This window comes from Bos indicus x Bos taurus, chromosome 11 (genome assembly GCF_003369695.1).
Source record: "Bos indicus x Bos taurus breed Angus x Brahman F1 hybrid chromosome 11, Bos_hybrid_MaternalHap_v2.0, whole genome shotgun sequence".
In the NCBI taxonomy this organism is placed as follows: Eukaryota; Metazoa; Chordata; class Mammalia; order Artiodactyla; family Bovidae; genus Bos; species Bos indicus x Bos taurus.
Genome location: NC_040086.1, coordinates 96,412,361 through 96,427,777, shown reverse-complemented (window position 1 = coordinate 96,427,777; position 15,417 = coordinate 96,412,361). Strand labels below are relative to the sequence as shown.

At 52.5% G+C, this 15,417-nt stretch overlaps 1 protein-coding gene across 3 annotated transcripts in view; it reads right to left on the bottom strand.

The window, feature by feature from the left end:
- The window catches only part of MVB12B (multivesicular body subunit 12B), a 193,435-nt gene that overhangs the window by 16,172 nt on the left and 161,846 nt on the right, over window positions 1–15,417 (bottom strand). For all 3 annotated transcript variants that reach the window (XM_027556289.1, XM_027556286.1, XM_027556287.1), the window contains exons 8-9: window positions 11,968–12,023; window positions 9,327–9,386 (exon numbers count right to left, since the gene is read on the bottom strand). In XM_027556289.1, coding sequence (XP_027412090.1) covers window positions 9,327–9,386; window positions 11,968–12,023 — 116 coding nt within the window. The remainder of the gene's footprint in view (window positions 1–9,326; window positions 9,387–11,967; window positions 12,024–15,417) is intronic.

The window sequence follows — 15,417 nt, the reverse complement described above, 5'->3', positions numbered from 1 at the left end:
GGAAAATAGAAATAGATGGCTAATTCTTTAACATGATTAAAAAAATGATGCCTATATATAGCAAGCCAAAATGCAGCATTGTGGGTGAGTATTGAAACTAGAAATTTCCGTTCAGACAAGGAGGCCCAGTGACCTGATCGTTCCGGCCGCAATGCTGGCTGAAGGTTCAGGAAGGGGGCGGTGTCAGCGTTTGCAGACAACATTAACGCCGGCCTGCGTAACCAAAGAAAAGCAACTGAAAACCATCAGAAGTAGAAGTCAGCGAGAGAGCCAGCCCCTAAAATAAAATACAAATGTCAACGGCTCTTTGATACAAAAAAAATGACAGGAAATATAATGGAAAAAAAGACCCTACTCATGAGAACCACAAAAACATCAAACACTTAGCAATAACCTACAAAGAAGTGTGCAGACTCTCTGCAAAGAACACCCTTCTACCCTGCTGAGCGACAGACACAAAGCCCCAGGTGGAGACTCTTCACCAAACATCTATTAACCTACATGCTCGGTGCAGTCAACAATAAACATCTAGGGTGGAGTTTCTCCCCCTGAAAAGAGTCTAAAGTTCCACTGGAAGAATAATCAAGGGACTATAATTAGAAAAGTCTGGGCTGGGGGGAGAAGGAAGAACTAAGCTTATCATATATTAAAGCTTATTATAAAGCTATCAGAGTCAAGGCAGTGTGGTAATCATACAAAAAGAACAGAGATGAGTGTCAAGAAAAACCACCATTGGTTCACTTACAGATGGAACTAGACGATAAGAGTAACACTTAAAACTACCGAAGGAAGTAAACAATGGTAAGAAAACTGGTTAACGGTTTAGGATAAAATGAAGCTGGTTCTAGTTTTTACCTTCTAATAAACTTCAGATGGATCAAATAGTTGAAAACTGTTTAATACTGTAAGATATTAAAACACAAAAGGGTATGAGAAAATAGGAGTATTTTTTATAATCTTAAGTATGACATGAAACCAAAAACGAAACATTAAAGTCATGATTGCCCATGAAAAATTAAAAACTATTATATAGCAAAACACATCTTTAACAAGGTGAAAAGCCACTGGTTAAAGAGTGTGTGTGTGTGTGTGTTTGAACATAGGACAGAAAGCAGGCTGTTACAAAGAACATAAAAAACTCACAAATGAATGAAAAAACTAAAAAAGCCAATAGAAAAAACTGGGCAAAGGGCACACACAGAATAGATTCACAAAAGAAGTATACAAATGGCTGATAAATATATGAAAAGATGTCCACCTTTACATACCTGTGATGCTTATAGTGAGGGTGTGGGAAACAGGTACCCCTCACACACCACAGGACAGGGGGCGCAGGGGGGTCACTCTCTTTTTGGAAAGCAAAATGGTAATACCATGCATTCTTCTAAAGAAAGACCCAGGAGAGCAAAGACGTGTACAAGGAAACATACTGCAGCAGTGAAATAGTGAACGATTGGAAACAACTCAAGAGTCAATCAATAGCGGATTGCTTACATAAATTATGACACAATCATAAAAGGGAACCACATGTAGTCATTAAAAAGAATGGGGCAGATCTGTGTGCGATGACATGGAAGGTTGTGCAAGATATACTAGTCGGTGTGAAAGCAAGACCCAGGAGCGGTATGTGCGGTACTGACATCTGTGATGCTTGCTGGATGCGGGCATCTCTCCCAGGAGTGGACCATGGGGGGCTCTCTTTAAAAAACATGTATGACCTTTGCACTTGGAAAGAAAACACTAAATGTTAAAAATTGATTCTGATTGGCAGGGTAGATCCTGAAGATGATGAACTGCCCACGATGGCTGCCACACTTTATGGGGAGAGAACTAGTCTTGTCTGTGGCATCAAACAGTGGTTCCCAAGCTGTGGTCAGACTCCTGAAGGGTCCATGAGAGGCAGGTCCCCAAGCTACTTCCCACATTTCAAATCGGAAAAGACCCTGATGCTGGGAAAGACTGAAGGCAAAAGGAGAAGAGGGTGGCAGCAAATGAGATGGCTGGATGGCATCACTGATGGACGTGAACTTGGGCAAGCTCCAGGGAATGAGGAGGGACAGGGAGGCCAGGCACTGCTGCGGTCCATTGGGTGGCAAAGAGCTGGACTCGAGCTAGCGACTGAGCGACAACAACAACCCTTCTTTTATGCCTTTGGGATGGCTATCCATTAAACTAATTCATTAGGTTCCTTTGTTTTTGGCTGAAATGATCTCAGCTTAGTGTGATATCTCTGTAAGAATTCAGTGTATACCTGTGGCGGATTCATGTTGATATATGGCAAAACCAATACAATATTGTAAAGTTAAAAAAAAAAAAAAAAGAATTCAGTGGCATGACTGAACAACTGGGTCTTTGAAAACAATATAAACAAAGGGGGAGCAGAACAATAGATAAGAAAGGTTAACTTCTATCTAATTAACTAACTTTCATTTAATAAATGAAGTAGGTGAATTTCTTTCCCCAAACATATCAGCTTCCTGACTGAAAACAAAAGATAAAAAAGATGCTGGGGGATGAAAACGTTGAATCTCACGGATAAAGGACACCTTATTTCCTGTTGCAGTTTGAGACCTGACCACTAGATGGTGCAAAGTGATCACGCATTTTGTGACATCGCCCTCTGCAAAATTCTTCTAACATTAATATGCACAATGAAAGCTTTCCAGAAGTAGGAAGAATGAACAATTGCACTGGGATATGAACATTTTGCTTTTATAAAATTGGGACTCTGCCATTTCATTACTGATACAAAAATCTTCTGCCTCACTTTCTCTCCGCACATGCAGCTCCCAAATCCACTCTAATCTCATATATCGGAAGCGCTTGCAGAAGTCCGTGCAAAGTGGGCGTCCACAAGTTGGTTCCAAAAATTCTTTTTACCTCGTGAGGCCAATTGTATTTCCATTAATTTCACCTCAATGTCGTGACGTAAATGTGAGTGGAATCAGCCCCAAGCTAAATAAGCAATAAGCCCCATTTTTCAACACACAAACACATAAAGATGTCAGCTCAAACTGTTTACTAATTAACACTTAAAAAGACACAAATTAGATATGCGTGGCTAAGAGCAATTATAATCAAGACGAATTTCTCTAGTCATTTGGGAACTGAAAAAAAAAAATGCCTAATTGCTGGAACCAATGTTTTAAAAACTGAAATCACGCCAGTTAGCAAATATGTTCATTTAAGGAACATTCCACGTGACTACACTCTGGAGGACCGACCACAAACATGAGAACAAGGGAAATATTCAGGTATAAAATTAAAATTGTAAGCTCCTTTGGATTTATAACTTCATCATTAAATACGTCTGCAAACAGCAGCCCATAAAAACCTGTAGCCATTAAGTGGTTAAATGGACTGCCTCCCTTGTCAATTTTAAGGGAGTGATTAATATCAGATCGTCCCTTTACTAATTAGACTCTCCCTTGTCTTTTAGCCTTAAAGTCGAGTGAAAATGGAGGCCGTCTGCTCCACCAGGGAGTGTGCTGGGCTAATGATGACGCTCCTCGCCACGTTTCTGAGTGGGGTGACCACTGAAGGGGGTTGAACGCTGTGGTCTTTTCCAGGGGAGGGCGGCAGCCATGGTGGGGAAAGTCTTTGTGTATGGGGCTGGGAGGCTCTCGGGTTGTCCTTTCAGGCATAGGAACCCTTGGCTCCTATTTATAGAGGCTTGCGGTGTTGTGCACTCGGCATGGAATCTATGGTCGAGGCCACTGTCTCTGGGCCACTGCTCTGGAGACAAGGGACAGGGCCGTGGGTGAGGGAGGTGGGGCTGGGGGTGGGGGTAGGATGAACAGGCTACGGGAGAGGCAAGGAGACCGGAGAATCGCTGCCGAACTGAGGAGCTGGGGAGCTCCCGGGCTGGCTGCGAGGGGCATCCATCAGAGGGAGGGATGGGGCGCCTGCTTACAAGGGAAATAAAGAGCGGCAGAGACAGAGAATATTTATATGCCCATCTCCTGGCGCTGAGAGAAGATGCTTCATCACCGGGTCGGCTGCGAAATTACACTTTTCCCGACTCTTGAACGGAGAGAACCTTTTGTCTGGGCAACAGGGAGGACGATAAGGGCTTCACACTGGATGCAGCCCTCTGGGGACCCCTGCCGCCCTCCTGCAGAGCCCAATGACTGCTGCCTGGGGCACGGGGGCCAGGTCAGGGCCAGAAGGGACCACTGCAAACCCCCCAGCCCCTGCCCGCCCAACAGCTGCTGCTGGCTGCTCCCTGGTCACCTCCCGTGGCCCGGAGGGGGTGAGCAAAAACATGCTCTCCTGACTTAAGGGGTAATTTACGTGGCAAAGCCCCTGCCCCGAGCCAAGGGTAGACGTGGATGGCATGGGATGCGGCTGCTGGAGCCTGGAGAGTGACAGCCTTCAAAGCGAGGACTGGTTTACTCACCTCGGCTTCGTTTACTTCAACAGCCCACACCACCTGCGAGCACCTAAAGAATTCCCCCCACACGTGGCGGGTGGCACAGCCACTGACTTTATAATCGTGACCTTCCTTGGGGGCCATTCGTGAAACGCAGCCTGGTGTCACCACGCCTGCGGGGGGCCTCCTGTGGGCGCTATGGCCATGGTGGGACCCCGGGCCTGCATGCCACCCTGAGGATGGGGAGGCCAGGGGACTTGCTCCAGGGTCAGCATAGGTGGCGGATTTGGCGTGCTATCTGGGGGAGGGGGGCTGGACTCAAGAACTGTGTCCCTCCACTATGCCATGTTTCCTCCGCGGTCTGCACAGTCCACAGACATCAGTGTCTACACAGCGGCGGATGGCTCTGGTCCACACTGCCAGCGAGCCTTGTGCCACCTCCCTGCTGGCAGGGCCAGGTGGCACCCTCTCCTTGAGGTGGTCAGATTCCACGGTGGGGGAGCTGGAGGAGCACTGCCACCCACTGCTGGGGGGGGAGGGGCGACACCCAGTCTCCCTGCACTTGTTACTCCTGGAAGTGGCAGGCTGGGGTCCGGTGGGTCCCTGCTCTGGGGGGGGGGGGCACCTGGGGACAGGTGTCCTCTCTGGTCCCAAATCACCAAGCTCAAGACAGACAGAGTGATGAGGCTGGTTTGGGGGTGACTTGTCCCTGAGGCCAAATGATGGCGACAGAGCATCCCCCAGGCAGGGCAGGGTGGGGGACGGTAAAGCCGGCAGGGGAGCAAGCAGGCCAACGCCACTCCTGGACGGGCTGCTTCGGGGCGAGCACTCCCACTTCCTCTACAGCCAGGACCACCCGGGGCCCACGCTTCTGCTGTGTGCCAGGATGACACCACCTCCCCCTGGAGGCATGCAGGGATAAGGGAGGGGAGAGCCTGCCCCTTACAAGGCAGCCCCCACAGATGCCAGGCTCTCCCTGCTGTTTGCGAATCCCCGGCAAGATCTGGGGCGGGGCCGGGGGGAGTGGTGTTCAGGATGGGCAAGGGGATGGTGCAGGTCACGGTCAGCCCTGAACCTAAAGGCAGTCTCCTGACTTCTTGGGGGAGGGCGTTGGGCTTGATGCCGTAAACAAGAGCAAAGCAAGCCCCCATCCGAGCTCCTGCTGCTCCCAGGCTCCTCCCCAAGCAACGCCCCTCACCCCCGAAGGACAGACAGACTGGGTGTGAGTGAAAAGGGGCAAAATCAAGGGGACCCCCAGGTGCTCAGGGCCAGCCCACGGAGCCCGAGAGTGGGGCCAGGGGGCCAGGGAGCTGTGGGCTCAGCTCCTCCTCTGCCTCCAACTCCAGGAGCTATGCTGAGTTCAGGGGCTGAGAGGGGCTAGTTCTCCAGTTTATTTATGGAGAACGCTCGCTGATGTTGCGGGAGTGTGTGGATGTCAACATGCTAATCACCATTACGTGCACGCGGATGGCTGGTGGAAGTAACTTCTAAATCCTCAGATTAAATGAAAACCCTCATGGCCTCCCTGACGGTGGGGATGTCAGTGATGGTTTCCCAGCCTATTTAGCATGTCTAACCTCTCCCCATTTCCCTACATTTTCTCTAACTCCACTTTAATCTCCTTCAACAGAGAACACAGTGTGTGCTTTTAACCTATCACTGAAAGCAAGGAAGGAAGCCGGGCGTGGTCCACTGGCTCTCTCTGCTCTGCCTCAGAGGGCAGAGCGTCAGGCTGCAACGGGGCGGACTTGCACCAGCTCACCCCGCTTCCTGTGGACCAGGGGGGTGGTGGTGACAATGACCACAACATGACTGGGCTTGTCTGGTGGTCCGCCTACCAATGTAGGGGCCGTGGGTTTGATCCCTGGTCCTGAAGGGTTCCATGTGCCTCGGGGCAACTAAGCCTGTGTGCCACAACTACTGAAGCCCACGCGCCCTAGAGCCCGAGCTCCGCAACAAGAGGAGCCGCTGCGATAACAAGCCCGTGCACCACAGTGAGAGAGGAGCCCTGGGCCCCCGCAACTCGAGAAAGCCCATGTGCAGCAATGAAGACCCAGCGCAGCCAAAAATAAATAAAAATACACCACCCACCATCATGACACTTGCTATACCTCACTAAGAGACACTTGCTCCTGGGAAGAAAAGTTATGACCAACCTAGACAGCATATTAAAAAGCAGAGACGTTACTTTGCCAACAAATGTCTGTCTAGTCAAGGCTATGGTTTTTCCAGTGGTCGTGTATGGATGTGAGAGTTGGACTATAAAGAAGGCTGAGCGCCAAAGAGTTGATGCTTTTGAATTGTGGTGTTGGAGAAGGCTCTTGAGAGTCCCTTGGACTGCAAGGAGATCCAACCAGTCCATCCTAAAGGAAATCGATCCTGAATATTCATTGGAAGGACTGATGCTAAAGCTGAAACTCCAATACTTTGGCCACCTGATGTAAGAATGGACTCATTTGAAAAGACCCTGATGCTGGGAAAGATTAAAGGTGGGAGGAAAAGGGGACAACAGAGGATGAGATGGTTGGTCCATCACTGACTCGATGGACATGACTTTGAGTAAACTCTGGGAGTTGGTGATGGACAGGGGGACTTGGCATGCCACAGTCCACGGGCTCACAGAGAGTTGAACACGACTGAGTGACTTAAATGAACTGATACCTAACTGGGCAGCTGCCACAGCAAGTGCTGCTCTGGGCCATTTCCGTGACTGTCTCAGTGATACCCACAAATGCTACAGAGCGTTTTCATTATTAATACTTTCCTGGCTTTACATAAGAGGAAACTGAGGCTCAGAAAGGTTACATGGAAAATCTGAGGATGCTACCCCTGCCAAGCTCTGCTCAGAGCGCCCGACATCAGCACACCGTACTCTAAACAAACACATTTTTGGCCCTTCCATGGCAAGAGAGTTAGGAGAACTGATGGTGGTTTCCACCATGGACACTGGCTCTACCACTGGGCTCTCTCCTATTTCACCCTGTCCTGGTCACCTGAAGGCCCAGGTGGGGTCAGGACCCAGGTTGATGGGCCTCCCTAGTACCACTGTCCTCACCAGCCTGAGGACAGGGGGCCATGGACTTTACGTCATAACGGAGGGTGTCTGGAGTACGATGCGCTAGATCTCCATCTTGTCTTGAGCAGGTAACTTCGCCTCTCTGAGCCTCAAGTTCTGACCCACGAGATGGGGAGGAATGTTGTCACCTGGTCAGCCTGGGGTGAGAATCGGTGATAATGGAGGTAAAGTCCAGGCCCAGAGCCTGGACTTTATGCATGTAGCAGATGCTTAAATAAACGGGGCTCTGGCTACAGCCCGGGAGGACAGGCAGAGAGAGAAGGGGTGACATTCACAGCTGCCCTGTCTCCGGCACTGGCTACCTACCCCCACCAACCCACAGTGATGGTCACTTGCTGTCTATGGTGTTTTTCACACCTGTCCCTTTAGTGTTCATGAGACAGGTTTTCCTGTTATCCAAGCTTTAAGCAGAGAAGGGGCATACCCCTGGCCCCCCCACCCCCGCCCCTTAAAGTCTGTGCGACCTTGTCCATCCTGAAAGGTCACAGGCCGCTCCCCGCTTCACAGCCTGCGGCCAGAGCTGCTGCTGCTGCTGCTGCTAAGTTGCTTCAGTCGTGTCCGACTCTGTGCGACCCCAGAGACGGCAGCCCACCAGGCTCCCCCGTTCCTGGGATTCTCCAGGAAAGAACACTGGAGTGGGTTGCCATTTCCTTCTCCAATGTATGAAAGTGAAAAGTGAAAGTGAAGTCACTCAGTCGTGTCTGACTCCCAGCGACCCCATGGACTGCAGCTCATCAGGCTCCTCCATCCATCAGGCAAGAGTACTGGAGTGGGTTGCCATTGCAGGTCTCTGCAAAGGTCGTCTGGACACGCTCGCCGGCGCCACCCTGTGGGGACCCCACACAAAGGCAGTCCGGGGAGGGGGGCGTCACCTCACTTTCAGCCAGGGCTGACCTGGGGCTCCACCCACCCGTGTTTTTCTGATGTGGCAGCCGGTCATTGTTCTACCCCTCTTAAAATCTATAGATGACAGTCAGCTTGGGGTTTTACGATTTACTGAAAATCCAAGACAAAGGGGGGACTTTTTTGTCTTGTTTTTGCTGTGACAGGTTTAGAAATTTGTTGTACTATATTGATTCAATTTTCCTTGATTTCAGCCATCTTTCAATAATGCAACCTGCTTCTGCTAGCCGGGTACACAAGAGAACACCCAGAGGAGCTGAGAATATTGAAATGGTTCTTCCATTTCCATCTCTGAGACGGATGTCCCTCTCTGAGGAGAGCCGGCTGCAAGCATGTGACCGCTTAACAGCCGTCTCCACACAGAAGATGACACGCACGCCGGCACTGTCTGATGGAAGTGGGGAGACCACCGGGAGAGCTGACCCCCAGTTTCGTTCTGTTATCGCCACTCTCTGTCCTCAGAGGTGTCACATGTGCTTCCAAATCCTGGGATCTCTTTTTATTAGGAAAACATCCAAACTCTTTCTAACCAGGCTGCCAAGTGGGGTTTGGCTTTATCAAGCACAATGGAATGTGTCCTGATCCTTCCTCTAAATTGTGAAACGGCTCGGACATTTCCTCAAACCCCTACTGGAGGCAAATAATACAGCTGAAGGATAGAGCCAACTCCGCGTCCTGGCCCCAGCCTCTGCCTTCTTTAAGCCGAGACTTTTTTTTTTTAACAAAATGAAGCAGCGTTGACTGTTCCGTGTTATCATGTAAAACCTTCCGTCATTACTTTAAGTAATACACACATTAAAAAGAGAGCTTCTTTTTCTAAGAAGTAAACTTGAGTGAAAGCATCTTTCTCAGAGGGCTGCCCCACCCCGAGGTCCCTTCTTGTGCCTGGAACACACCCTTAATGTGGAAGGGAGACGCCGGGCCGGCCAGCGAGGACCCGGGCCCCACCTGCCCCATCCTGGGGAGCTTGCTTACCTCTTTTTCAATTTCTGCCAGAGATTTGATGGTGATTCCCAGGAGATCAAAGGGCTGCATCTGAAAATACATCGAGTCATCCTCTTACGTGGCTGGAAAAATTGCTGCTTCACATTTGCTCTTCTTCACAACTGCGACACTTCAAACCCCACTGCGATCTGGTGTTTTCTCCACTCCTTTGCCACAGAAACCATCAGTGTGACTCCACAGTGCTGCAGGAGCAGACTCAGAAAACCTGGCTGCCGCCGGGCCCCTTCTGGTGGGGACTCCTGCTTAGGCACCCAGGTCGGGGGCAGTCACAGCGCTCCTGAAAGACCATCGCTGTCACCAGTCATTTCTGCCTCTCGTCTCTCTCTGACTGCACCCCCATAACCCTCCCCGGAAAGGCCAGTATGCTCTTTCTGCAGCCAGGGGGATGCAGGTACCCACGGCTTCACTACACTGCCCTGACCACCCCCGCCTGTGTGTTGGAACAGGTCTGAGGAACTCTGGGGAGGCAGGCAGCCCATCTCTTGCCTGGGACTCCTTAACATCAGGGAAGGGGGTGGAGGGAATTCTAGGTCATTTAAAATGCCAGGTGAATGAACTAACCAACTGCCTATCAATGGTCATTTGAGAAATCAACAGTGGTGGAAAATAATAACACCATTTTAATGGGGTGTTTGTTTCTAAAACTTCATAGAGATGGGGACCTTTCTTCTTTGAAAACACTGGCTTTTCCACAGCCAGCATGAAAAATTAAACCACAGGGCAACGAGAGTCAGCTGGAGGCCCAGAGAAGCCTGGGCTGAAGCACCCGGTGAGGGGCAGAGGGAGCCGTGTCTCCAAGGTCCCTGGCCAGGGTCCCCTCTGGGATCCCCATGGTCTGTATTCCCAAGGCAGCTCCGTGGGGTTAGCAGCTGGGGGTGAACAGGTGAAACCCGAGAGTCGGATAAAACCCCCGGAGGCCTTCGTGGTTTTGAACTGCAGCCCAGAGGCAGGGGGCAAGAGCTGGAGTCTGAGCAGGGCCAGTGGGGGGATTCCCTGAAGGCCGGCTCTGAGCCCCAGGACCTGGATTCTGACGGGACTCAGTGCCTCCGCCTGCTTCTAGGTGGGATGTAGCAGGACAGGTTAATCCCTCCATCAACCTCCTCTCTGGTTACAAAGCATCAGTGGGCGGGCCCCTCCCGGCCAGGCCGGGCTGCCGGGAGATTAGAGAGAGAAGCGAGGGGAAGCGCTGGACTTGGCCCGTGGCCGCCTGCCTGAGCACTCGCTGAGTCGGCAGAGCCCGGACTTGGGACAGGGCCACCGAATTAGGCTCTCGGCTCCTGGAGCTGCGCTGCCTGCGACCACAAAACAGTTTGGCTTTCTCCTGCTGCCAGCCCGCGCGGCGTGAGCATGGGGCCGCCTGCCCACGCGGCCCGGGATCCAGCGGTGGTCCAGCTGTTGTATCATTAGGCTCTAACTGCCCCACTAAACTTGCCCGCTTGGAGCCGCAGCGCAGGACAGAATGGCCTCTCCAACTGCGCGGGCGGGAGAGGTGCCAGCGTCTCCATGGCAACACAGCCAAGTGGAGTGAGTGGTCGGCTGAAGTTACACAGGCTCCTCGTGTCAACATCACGGGCGTGTATTTTTCTTTTTTTTTTTTTTTTTCAAGATTAAGCTGCTTACCAGAAGGGTTCAGAGGAGGCCTATTATATTTCATGAAAATGGAAACTCTAGGGCAGGTCAGATCACAAGCTGGGTGGTTTTAAACTGGATCCAAGAAAAACACTTTTGCTTGAAGGACTCCGAGCTGGTGCCCAAACCAGGGCTGTCATGTTTATTAACTACTCAAGAGCAAACTTCTGCAGCAAGGATTTGAAAAAAATCCAGAAACAAGTCTACTGAGCCCGCAGACCAGGCCTGCACCGCTGAGGGGTGCAGGCACCGCCGGAGACAGGGCACAGGGGTGCCAGATGGGCCCTGCAAGGCCGTGCATGCCTCTCAAGGTGTGGGGTCTGGCCTTCAGGTCTGGCTAGTTCACTCATCCCTCTGTCACTAAAGACGGTTTGGGGGCCCAGCCTGGCCTCGGTTCCCTCTCGTGTACTGTGGGGTCTGGGTTGGCCTGCCGTGGGCGATGGACCCACAGCTGCCGGGCAGCTGCCTGCGTGAACAGGCCCAGCCCTGCCATTCAGACGCCTGTGACTCAGAGCAGAGAATGTGGTCATCACAGGATGCGGCAATGACAATGGGAAAGGGTTAGCAGCTTGCTTTCTGCTGAACGTTGTCAATGTTAAATAAAAAAGAGCAGAAATTAACAAGGTGAGCTTGGAAACCAGGAACATTTACAGCCAGCGAGGTTCAGAACAATTCACCATCACAGCTGAATCAAGAAGCCTCGGCTGTGGTTGCGTCTGAGTGTGTCTGTTCGTCTGTCTTGCTCCCTCCCCACCCTTATCCTTTCTTTTCTCTCACTTATCAAGAACCTTCTAGGCACAGCTACAGAGTCCTGCTCTTGAGCTTCCGGTGGTGGGGGGTGAGGCACAAAGGTAGCGATGGATGATTCTGGCAAGGGAGGGGTTTGGGGGCTGCCAAGATGGCCCTGCAGCGCTGTGAAGAGAAGGGCTTAGGCTAGGGGTGGAGGGAGCTGAGGGGGAGGGCAATCATGCAAGAAACTTACACTTTCTGGAACACAAGAAAACTTCTCTGAAATCATAAAAGGCACACCATCCATGGCTGCAAAAGAAAAGGGGGAAAAAAAAGTGAAAATAAATGGCATTGCAGATCCACTGACGTTCAGTAACTTGAGCTATTGACACGGACAGTACAGGGCGGTCAGGGGCTGGAGCCGGCTGACACGTGCACAGGTGAGTGGGGCCGAGGGCGACATGTGCCCAGGTACCATCCGTGCTCCCAGGACACACACCTGGTGAGCGAGGCAGACACCCAGAGGGAAGTACAGACAGGAACTGTGAGAGCAAGGACAGTCCGGAGCCCACCCAGGGTCCCAGCTGTGAGTGGGGGGAGCTACTGAGGGGCTGGGAGCAGGACAGAGGCTCACAGGGTGGAAGGGACAAGGCTGGGGGCTCGGGGTGGAGGCGGGCAGTGAGTGTGTTCATGAGGTGCCCTCCTGGCCGAGTCCTGATCACAGCCAGGTTGTCAGGCTCACAGGAAAGGTCCAGGTTTGGGGGGAAAGAGTGGTTCTGGAGTCAAAAAGATTGGGTTGAACCCTGGCCACGACCTTGGGTGTGCTTGGGTTTAAAAGGAGGGCAGTGCGGCCTGTGTAGGAGTTGGTGTGAGCTGTCCATGTGAGCTCGGCAGGTGGGCCTATGCAGCCACCACTGCTGGCTCCTGGTCTTTTAGGGCTGCATGGAGGCTCAACTGTCTGCTCAGTGTTCAGAGGACACAGAATCGGTGGGAATGGGCCCCCAAAAGGGAAAACAGGGAAGGCAGGGGTCAGGGGTTCAGGTTCTTTCCCGCCGCCCTGCATCCACAGTGTCCCCAGGTCATCATCGCCACCAAGTCATGACCTGGGGCTGCCCCTCTTCTCCTGGGATGAGGGATTCCTACGTCCATGTGGAAACCCTGGCACCCAGGGAAACAGGTCACCCTGGACAGAGCGTGACACAGGCGCTCCTAGTGTGAAGGCTGGGCAGCCACAGGCTTGGGAGATGGGCAGGGGCTTCTCCCGGGGTCCAGCGTCCCCATCAGCCCCGAGCAGGGGCCAAACTGGCCTCGCTAGTCCCAGCCACAGGCACGGCATGGGGGGCCTCACGGTTTTCTGGTCAGTTGTGGTTACGGAAAGATGTGGAGTGATGAGTTAGTTCCCTGGGAATGAAGGTCCCCACTTTCCCTGTCGTCTCGGGGTTGGAGGGCCTTGTCTGGGACACTGGTGGTGGACAATGGTTTTTCTTTTTTTTAGTCCTAAGAAATAGAGAGTCGCAGAAGCAGAAAGAAGAAAAGGAAGTAAGAAAAGAATTCTGGGACAAATCCTCTCTGATCACCAAGATGAGCCAAATGTCTCATTTTAAGCTACTTCCATCATTTCTGGGGAGGGAGAAAATGGACCTTCTCTGGGAAGTATGAAAAGGAACTAGCTCGGCCGGCTACCCTGGATCAGCCGGGGGTGGACCTCGCGCCAGCTCCCCGCAGCCGGCCCTACTACGGCACGGGACACCCCCTCCTTTCCTGGGAGGGCTGCGTGGGCCATGGGGCTCGGACAGAGACATCTGTGGTCAGAGACCTTGCATCACAGAGGCCCCGGGGACCTGCCCTCCCTGCCTGGAGACCCAGCTAAGCACTGGGGACAGTGTGACACCTCCCCAGGAAGGAGCAGGGAGCCCACTGTCACCTTAAGCAGTATGTCATATACACAAATATACTAAGGAAATCTGAGCACCTACACGCATTCTACATGCATGGAGAAGGAAATGGCAACCCACTCCAGGATTCTTGCCTGGAGAATCCCATGGACGGAGGAGCCTGGTGGGCTACAGTCCATGGGGTCACAAAGAGCCGGACATGACTGAAGTGACACAGCCACGCATGCGCATTCACAGCTGGAAAATACAGCCCTTAACAGATGATCCCTGAAAGGCTGCGATGCCTTCTAGAATAGACAGGACAAGGCCCACTCAGAACCCAAGGGAAGGGCCAAGCTCCCTTCCCCGCAGTTGCCACCGTCCATCCACCGTGGCTGGAAGTCAAGGCTCACCTCACGTGGCACTCTGACCCTGGCTGCTTCCTGATGCAGGCCAGTGGGCATGCAGCACTGGCAGCATTTCTGATCACTCGCAGACAGGTGGTCAGGGGCCACATCTAGTCTCTGGCCCTCCTATGAGGGATACTTGCTATTTCTGACAGCAAACCTGCTTCTTCCACACCAGGGCCTTTCATGGTTTTGATAATACTACATGCTCGCCAAGTGTCTAGCTGGCCTTTGGCCAGCTCTTTTCCAACAGACCTACGGGCCAGGAGGTGACTATGTGCGCCAACAGCCCCAAGTCACACCCACCACTGTCCTCTGGACCCACACTTCCCTCCATAGTCAGTCCCCTCGTCATGAAGCCACCGCCCACATCCTGCCCACCCCATGTCAGATGCTGGGAACCACAGCCTACTTTACCTGTCCCTCAAACTCTCAAAGCCCCTGTGGTCACCTGCCCTGGCTGCATTCCTGGGCTGGGAACCCTGTCTGGTCATTCACTGGGCTTTCTGCCCATCATAGTGTCTGGAGGTTCTGGAAAGATATGATGAAGATTGCCCTTCTCACTGGTGACATCTGTTTCCATCAAAATGTCAATGTCTGTTCTGTGAACTTGTGTTCTGAAAATATGGTACGCTGACCTGCAAGGGCTGGATTACTACAGGAAATGAGAGTCCTGGGGAGCACTGGGCAGGAGTGAGAGACACGAGGCTGGAGTCACAGCTGCACCCAAAGGGAAGGGACAGGAATTGCCAAGGAGGGGTGCTCCCTTCCCCCCCTTCACCCTATGTCCACCCCCGTCCCTCCACCATCCCTCTGGGGTCAGCTCAGCATGTCCTCTTGCAGGACGCTGTCCCTGAAGTCCTGCCTGCCCCGATGGGTGCCTGGCTAGGGCTGCGTCTCCTCTGCTGGCCATGGGCCTCTGACTGTCCACATCTGAGTCAGCTCTGTGTTCCTATCCCAGCACAGGGGGTGCCTGGGGAGCTCAGCATTCCCTGTAACGGGGCTCCAGGCTGGGATACCTCTGGGGAGAAGGGAGGATGCATTCCCAAGACTGAGAAGCAAGAAGCAGTGTGAGGGTGGCCCTTAGCACAGTGGGGTGATGGCCTCCTGATGGGGTTGAGCAGCAGAGGGGCTGCTGTGGAGAACCACGCGGACCTAATCCCACCTTGAGGGGAGCCGTCTGGGGAGGGAGAGGGAGATGAGAATCTGGGGATAAGTTTCCACCTCATCTTAAGAGTTCAGGATGGGAAGATGGGCAGAGCCAGATACTCCTTGCATTCTTCTAGAGAACAGACTCTAACAGTCTTGGAGGAAAAGAGAGTGAATCCACGGGGTCCTGGGGGCAGAAGCTGCTGAATGGACAGGCGCTGCCTCAAGAGGAACAGCCTCTGGGGTGACACGCTCGGACTCCCTGAAAAGGGG